This window comes from Citrus clementina, unplaced genomic scaffold, assembly GCF_000493195.1.
Source record: "Citrus clementina cultivar Clemenules unplaced genomic scaffold, Citrus_clementina_v1.0 scaffold_1, whole genome shotgun sequence".
NCBI lineage: Eukaryota > Viridiplantae > Streptophyta > Magnoliopsida > Sapindales > Rutaceae > Citrus > Citrus x clementina.
The window spans coordinates 1,762,155-1,770,245 of record NW_006263303.1 but is presented as its reverse complement, the minus strand read 5'-3'; the positions used below and the strand labels follow the sequence as shown (position 1 = coordinate 1,770,245).

General features: G+C 38.3%; 2 protein-coding genes across 2 annotated transcripts; one reads left to right on the top strand and one right to left on the bottom strand.

Moving 5' to 3' along the window:
- Positions 1-1,531: 1,531 nt before the first annotated feature.
- LOC18054667 lies at positions 1,532-4,665 on the top strand. The gene is made up of 4 exons (XM_006450362.2): positions 1,532-1,947; positions 2,027-2,185; positions 2,282-2,782; positions 3,253-4,665. The coding sequence occupies exons 1-4, from the start codon at positions 1,618-1,620 to the stop codon at positions 4,432-4,434; spliced, it is 2,172 nt and encodes a 723-aa protein (XP_006450425.1). The 5' UTR covers positions 1,532-1,617; the 3' UTR covers positions 4,435-4,665.
- Positions 4,666-5,354: 689 nt separating this feature from the next.
- Positions 5,355-7,451, bottom strand: LOC18054666. Its single transcript, XM_006450360.2, has 4 exons — positions 7,199-7,451; positions 6,978-7,092; positions 6,639-6,753; positions 5,355-6,396 (listed from the first exon to the last, which is right to left on the bottom strand). The coding sequence occupies exons 1-4, from the start codon at positions 7,297-7,299 to the stop codon at positions 5,594-5,596; spliced, it is 1,134 nt and encodes a 377-aa protein (XP_006450423.1). The 5' UTR covers positions 7,300-7,451; the 3' UTR covers positions 5,355-5,593.
- Positions 7,452-8,091: the final 640 nt, after the last annotated feature.

Genomic DNA, 8,091 nt, shown 5'->3' with positions numbered 1-8,091 from the left:
ATTTTATGTTAATAAGATTTAATCTTGAACCTCTTATTAAAAATTAATTTACAACCACAATTTAAAACGTGTAATTATTGCATTAAAAAAAAAAGACTCTGGGCATTCTTATTTGTTCAAATCTTTTGTTACCTGGTTAAAAGTAATCATAGATCTATAAATTCTTGTGCAAAAAAAAAATGACATAATAAATTAATTGAATTAAATATCTTTTCACCTATATATATATATATTTATTTTGAATTCAATAAATAAGTTTAGACTGCCTCAATTTATACAAAATTTTGTAACTTTATCTTTACAGTTTGTTAATCTGTTTGTACAAGTCCATGCCTTTTGATTTCAAACTTCCCTTACAACGTTGCTATTTCCCCCGAGTCAAAACCCGAAAGTCCAACAAAAACGACGTCGTTTCGTTTTGATCTTGAATTTTTTTTAATTTCAGTGCCATCACTGTGTTGAGCAATCTGTTTCAATCCAAACGACGTCGTTCTCTTTCAGTCCTTCTTAAAGCACACGACGTCGTTCTCCTTCAATATGTTTCAAGCAAACGAGTGTAAGTATATGCTTTGTCCTTCGATTTCCTTTCAACCACAACACTCCAATTATAAAACTCTAAGTATATAACTCATAAATTGTAAAACTCTCAACTGGTTCTTCAAAGTTAGTTTTAATTTGTACATGGGTTTTGGCATAAGATAACGTATTGGTTCTTTAACATTTACTTTACTTGAATCTTGAGTTGGTTTGTGATCTGTGGCTCATGTGATGGCTATGAGTTGTGAGCGATGGTGGTTGTAGGTAGTGGCCGGAGACCGCTCACAATTATGGCTGGAGAACTCGAGGGGTTTCAGATTGCAGGTTTACAATTGTAGCTGTGAATTGAATGAAAATAGTGAGTTTTAGCTTCATTCAAAACGGTGCATTCTCATTTTAATCAAAACGGTGAGTTTCAATTCGGGACTTGAATCGGGGCGCGAGTTAGGAGAAGTAGCTTTTTCCTTAAACATTACTGAATTAGATTGAAAAAAATAAAGAGAAAAAAAAAGTTCTAGAAAACGCAAGTACAGCAAATTAGCGAAAAAAACATGTTAAATGTCCCAATCTCCGACCAGCAAATATCGAGGGCATTTAGGCACGTGCACGTGTTAAATTTATTGAATCACGTAAACGAGGCAATACTCAAGCCAAGTCAGATTAAAAACCGAATCCTTCAAGTTTGTGTTGTCCCGGCACCTTAACTTACGCGCATCCACATGTCACTTCCTCAAAACCTTTGGTGACGTTAACATCGCACACCATCCCGCAGTTTCAGAGTCATCAAGCCAATAACCAATCGCCACGTAAGCCAAAGACAAGAACTCACGTCGAAGTCACGTGAGGGTTTTCATGTTTTTGAAGCTTCAGTAGTTCAGTTGGCTGATCACACGGAGAAACACGGCCTGGCCTGGCTGTCACCTCCTTTCGCTGTCGCTTCCCACATTTAGAAAAAAGTCTTTTATTACCAACACGTTTTTTTTTTAATTTATTTAAGAATCAAATAAAATTTCTCCAATATAGCATATACTCTCTCGCTCTCTGTTACATTTTTGAGAAGAAATTAGAGATCGAAAGATCATGAGGAAGTATTGGTCACAAAGGCCGCCAGCTGTGGGAACAAAGAGGTTCCACGTGAAGGTGAAGCCATTGAAGCTCGAAGGATTTTGCAAAGACGATGATGAAATTGAAAAGTCAATGATTGTTCAAATGAAATGGAACGGACCCAAGTCTTCATTTGTTCCGTTTTATCGATCGAAGCAGATTAGAAACTCTACCAGTGAAAGAATTTTTAAAAACGGCGACGTATCAGTCGAATGGGACGATGAATTTGAGAGCATTTGTGACTTCTCAGTCGTGTCCAAAGACGGTTCCCTTTGTCCGTGGCACGTTTCATTTTCTGTCCTATACGTAAGTTTTTTTTTTTTTAATTTCTGATTCATAATAACTGAAGATATTACTTTATTTTGATTAGTTAATTAATGTACAGAGAGAAAGCGCTGAATCAAAGACTAATAAAATGGCGATCTGGGGAAAAGCTTCGATAAATTTAGCAGAAATGGCTGCGAACATGGAATCGGAGGTCGAAAGAAAGCTTCCTGTCACTTCAAAAGTGGCCGGCGCGGCACCTGCCGATGCCACACTTCTGGTAATATTCAATTTCTCATTTAATTAATCTTTCTTTAATTGGTAATTAATTTGTTAATTAATTTGGGTGGGACCTACATTGTTGTGTGTTACTCAGATAAGCGTGAGGTTTGCGGAGGCGAGGAATTTTAATGAGTTATCATCACCATCACCAGGACCTGTTCAAAACACGGCCGTTGTTGAGTCGGAGAGAAGTGACGCGTTCTTTAGAAAGGTAATGGGGTTCACGGGCTACAAGAAGAAAAAGAAGAAAACTAAAAGCGACCAGCAAGCGAGTTCTTGTGAGTCGGACGAGTTAGCGGCAGCTGACTCAGATGGCTCGTCTGGCATTACAAATGACAATGGCCATGTAGAGGTGAGTTCGGGGACCGACTTGGGTTCGTCTTCTGGGTCGGAGACTCAGGCTGACCCTGTCAGAAAGGACGGGTTACTTTCCTGGAAGAGAAGGCGTTTGAGTTTCAGGCAGTCAAAGAAGAAAGGAGAGCCGTTGATTAAAAAAAGCAGTGATAATCAGGTCAATGATGACGTGGGGGCTGATGTTGATCGCCAACTCAACATCTCCTCCACCGCTGACTCTATCATATCCGGCGCCTTACAAGTACGTGTGCTCTTGTGTATTCTTCTCTTTTAATAATAATAGGGATAGGGAAATTTACGAAAATGACTCAAATTTAGCTAGATTCGCTTTATTAGAATAACTTATACTTTATTAGGGGTTAAAAAAAAAAAAAAGAGAGAGAGAGTATTTTGAAAGATAATGAAAAATAAAAGCTAGCTTATTTAGGGGTTTTATTGTTAAAAATGTCTTTTTTTTTGTGGCTAAAACAAGAAAAGTTATCTGGATTATTTTAGAATTGGTCCTAAATAAGTAATTTTTGGGTTGTTTCCGAAAATTATCAATTTATCCCTATGGTTTTATTTTATAAAAGAAACGGAATAGTTGTAGTTGAAAGATTGATCCCTTGTTTCGAATTAGTCCCTGACCCTTCCAGAATCATTAGCCTAAGCTGAATACAAATATTGGAACATCAATTAGTGAAGAACAATATTCATTTTTGGATATTGCAGAATACAGAGGCCACAGAAACTTCTTCGGAAAATGATTGTGGTAAATGGGAAATGAAAGAACTAATCAGCAGAGATGGGCAAACAAAGCTGAAAGCTAACGTCTTCTTAGCTTCGTTTGATCAACGGAGCGAGAAGGCGGCCGGTGAGAGTGCCTGCACAGCCCTGGTTGCGGTCGTTGCTCACTGGCTTCATTCAAACCAAGACTTCATGCCAACGAAACAAGAGTACGATAAACTCATAGCACAAGGTTCCTCCGACTGGCGAATGCTTTGTAACAACGAAACATACACCAATTTCTTCCCCGATAGGCATTTTGATCTTGAAACTGTTCTAGAAGCTGGCATTCACCCTATAACTGTCTTGCCGGATAAGTCTTTTACTGGATTTTTTGCCCCGGAAAAGTTTGAATCTTTGAAGGGAGCCATGTCTTTCGATGAGATATGGAATGAAATCAACAACCATTCTAGAGATTGCCAGCAACCAGCTGCTGGGGTTTATATAGTGAGCTGGAATGATCATTTTTTTGTGCTGAAGGTTGAGGCAAATGCGTGCTACATTGTTGACTCATTAGGTGAAAGGCTATTTGAGGGATGCAATCAGGCATACATATTGAAATTTGATGATTCAAGTATGATGTATGGGAAACTTCCGAAAGAAGAGGCTGGTTCTGAGGAATCAGCCAAGGCTGAGGAAGAGAAAGCTGCTAGCTGCAAAGAGGTGGAAAGTGAAGAGACGATTTGGTCTGGGAAAGTTCTGAAAGAAGATGCTGGTTCCAAGGAATCGGCCAAGGATGAGGAAGGGAAGGCTGCTAGCTGCAAAGAGGTGGAAAGTGAAGAGTTGATTAGCAGTGGGAAAGTTCTGAAAGAAGAGACTGGTTCCAAGGAATCCGCTAAGGCTGAGGAAGAGAAGGCTGCTAGCTGCAAAGAGGTGGGAAGTGAAGAGTTGATTTGCAGTGGGAAGGAGTGTTGTAAAGAGTACATTAAAAGATTTCTCGCTGCCATACCACTTGGGGAACTCGAGGTTGAAGAGAAAAAAGGTAACGTTTCGACTATTTGTCTTCACAAGAGATTACAAATTGATTTCCATTATAGCTCTTGTTCTTCATCTGCTACAACATCATCGTTTTCTTCTCCTGCAATTTCTTCAAGTTTCTCCCTCTTCTCCAGTGAAGAATCAAACTGACTTGTGTAGATTAGTTGTATATATAAATTGTGTACATGTTGTTTATGTCTTAACTATTAACACGAACAAAGATTTGTAGTATGTAAAAGATTCAATTTTCTTGAAAGGAAGTGAAAAACGATCTACACATTCAAAAGATCTGATCAATAGTCTTTGCTTCGCACAAATATTCCTCCGGTTCAGCACAATACGTTTTTGGTGCTTTGTCTTCCTGAGGGTCCCGCGATCCCAAGTGACATGGTAAAACAATTAAAAAGGAACTTGCTTAAACTCTTTTGAGTGCTTTTGAATCTTATCCATCCGTATTTTTTTCTCCATCGCTCTTACACCCTTTATGCCAAATCTACTTGGTATAAAAACAAAGATGGTCCATATTTTGCAACCGGAAACAGATTGAAACCAAGAAAGATCAGAATCTGACCCCACAATCCGCTGATAATTTAGCGAAACAAGTACGCAGTCATCAGCGACATTAAACAAACAAAAAGCCCAGCCATCCATTAATCACTTTTCTTCCTTCCTAATCAGACCAAGTAGAAAAAGGTCCACACAACGTGGCCCCCTCAAGCATATTGACTGGAGATAATGTAAGATTTTGGTGAGGAATAACCACCTCATTGTCCCCCACTAACATATACAAAGACTATCCAGTTTTTCATTAATCATCTTTCTCCACTTGTTAATGTGATCCGGGATCTGCGGACCCCAGGTCAAATGACTCGTTATGGTTATTCTTTTTCCTTCTAATGGCAATATTTGAGGTTTGGTTAAGAGACAATCTTGGCATTACTTTCTGCATCCCAAGCCTAACTGTTTTCCAATAAACTCAGCCTTTAGGAATATCCTCATGCAAAGTGTTTGCTTTGCTAGACTAAGAGCCATCATAGCGCTACAAACATGATAAGTTCTACAAGCAGCAATACGCAAGACACAACATATCTCTATACATTCAGATCATAAATTTCTTCAGTTACTTCCACATAACTTACATTGCCTAGTTCAAGCTCAGTTAATATTTACATCAGATATTGTTCAAACAGAAACAAGCAACTCAAGCATACATAACCAGTAAGTATAACAAGATCCAATGAGCTTCAGTAATGCATCTTCAACAAATGATGTCAGGAATTTGAATCAACATACTGCAGCAAAAGTCAGTCTACGAACCGGCACTTTTCATACTTTTCCTTCGGCCAGTTAACCGGCTACCTGGAAGCTTTGGCTGCCAACCAAAATATTCATCTTCCAAAGATTGAGCAGAAACTACCTTTCGCTTTCTCATATTTGTATCTACATCACCCTCAACACTCCACTGACTTGAACATGCCTCTAATGGGTAATTATCATTGGTTTTAGAAACAAAGAGTAATTGTTTATTCAATTGCGGTACCAAATCACCGATCTTGTTCACCTCATGAGAACGAGAACCCACCTCTTTAACCTGTTCTTGCTGATTATGTTCAAAACTTGGGCAGGGAACTGAGAAAGGACCCAGCCGAAGTGACAGATCACAGCCAATGTCTTGTGGGTTATCAGGAGTATCCTTGATATATCTTTGAGTATTTTTAGAAGTTGGGTTGGGAAAATTTTCAAGCCCAGGAGGGATTTCTTCAAATTTGAAGCAAGTTCCATAATATAAAGGGTAAGCAGAAGGTGCAGCAGGATAATTTTCCAGAGAAAAGCATTGTTTGTTACCAGATGGAGGGACATTCTGAGATGCAAAGGGAAGTTTGTTAGCACAACCATTGATGTTCTGGACAACAAGGTTTTGAGTTGCACTCATTGTTTGTTTCATAAATGAACAATAAGGAGCCATGCCCTGTGACTGAACCGAGTGATTTCCTTGAGGAACATTCTCTACATTGCTGGGCTCTTGAATGCCAGTGTTAAGGTAACACCTCGGATTATTATTTCGCTGGCTCCTCGATGTTCTTCTTGGCAGACAACCCAAATTGAGAGCAGCTAACAAATGACAAATATCATAAAAGAAGGATCACATACGTAGTATTCACATTTCAGAAGAGTACTATTTGCGACACAACAAAGATTTATATCACATATAAAAACTAAGCCTGTAATTGACAGAAACCGACCAAACTTAAGCCAAGAAGATCATTAAAAAGTACAAATAAAAAACGTGGAGATATGCAGAGCTGAAGTTTAGACCCCCCCCCCCCCCCCCCCAACCAAAAAAAAAAGGGCACCTTCAATACAAGGAGGAAGTAGCTCTCCAGTTTCAGTGCTCTCATCAAGTCGAATAATCGTGTTAATGGCATCGTTTGTTCGGTCCAAAAGTGTTTTAAGGTCCATATATTCAGCCTATTACAGAATAAAAATGCAATATATGAGCTTGAGAAATTAACAGAACCAAATCCAAGAACATTTCATAATCCTCTGCTTGTTGAAAGAAAAATAAAACAAACTTTTGCATCTAAAATACATCAAAATGTTGCCTTTCTGGTTTTCTCCTCCAAAATATCATTAAATAAATCAAGGGTGAGCAGTCAAATTTTGATTTACAGATGCTAAAGGGAAATACAAACCTCGGAGTTGGCTTTGGAGTACATAATTTCTTCTGATTTCAAGACAACAACAGGAAGCTTCTCTTGCCATTCCTTGTTCTTCTTGGTAGCTTCGCTATGTATCTCATTCACGACTCTTAATAAAAAAAAAAGGGGAAAAAATTAGTGACAAAATGCATAACAAACATACACCCATTTTAAAAAAAATCAAAATCAAAATTAGCAAATAAATAAATGGTGACCTGAAAATTTCTTGGATGAGAGAACCCCTCATGGGCTGGTGCCTTTCACTATGCCATGCTCTTCTTACACATTCGTAAGGTCTTGGCCCTGGTCTAGGCATCTTCAAAGATTTCAAAGAGAACTCTGTTTCTTAAAAGAGAAAGCAAAGTTGAAGAAAAGAAAACACCGCGGTGCCCTCTGTCTACTGCTTTTGGCTTTCCTTTTAACCTGCTTGTGAAGCTGTGACCTCTCACTGTAAGAGCAGAGCATACAGTACTTCTAGTAAAAAGCCAAAGAAAAAATAAATAAAATAATAATAATAATAATGTTAGCGCTAGGGTCTAGGGTCTAGGGTCTTGCTTCTTTGCTTTTTGTATTTTTTTTTTCTTTTCTTCTCAGTCACAAGCTCAATAATTTCAGAGTTTGGTGTGTCCCCCACTCATCCACATGCCCTCTTCCCCTAGCCCTAGGAGTCTCTCTCTCTTCACTTTTTTTTTTTTCCCCTCCTTTTTAACATTTGCTTTTGGCTCTTCCTTTTTATATTTTTGTAACTTTACTCCCGGCCATACATAGATGTTGTGGTTATGGGGAAAAGAATTGATAATGTTGTCACTGTCGGTGGATCTAAGCAAACCCCAACCTCTACTCAATGCTCTCACTGTTTCACAAATTTATGGCACAAATATTTAAACAAAAGTGAAGGGACAACAGAAGCAGCAGAGATGGTGAGAAGAGTTAAAACATCAACATCTTTACATCTTTTTTTGGATAAAAAAACTTTTTTTAATATATACATATATCCCAAAGATTCACGCAGCGTTCATCTGAGTGATTGATTTATAGTTGTAATGTTAATTCTTTGCCTAAGAGCGAAGGTGAATGTTGAAAAAGTCTACTGGGTTTGAAAAATTTG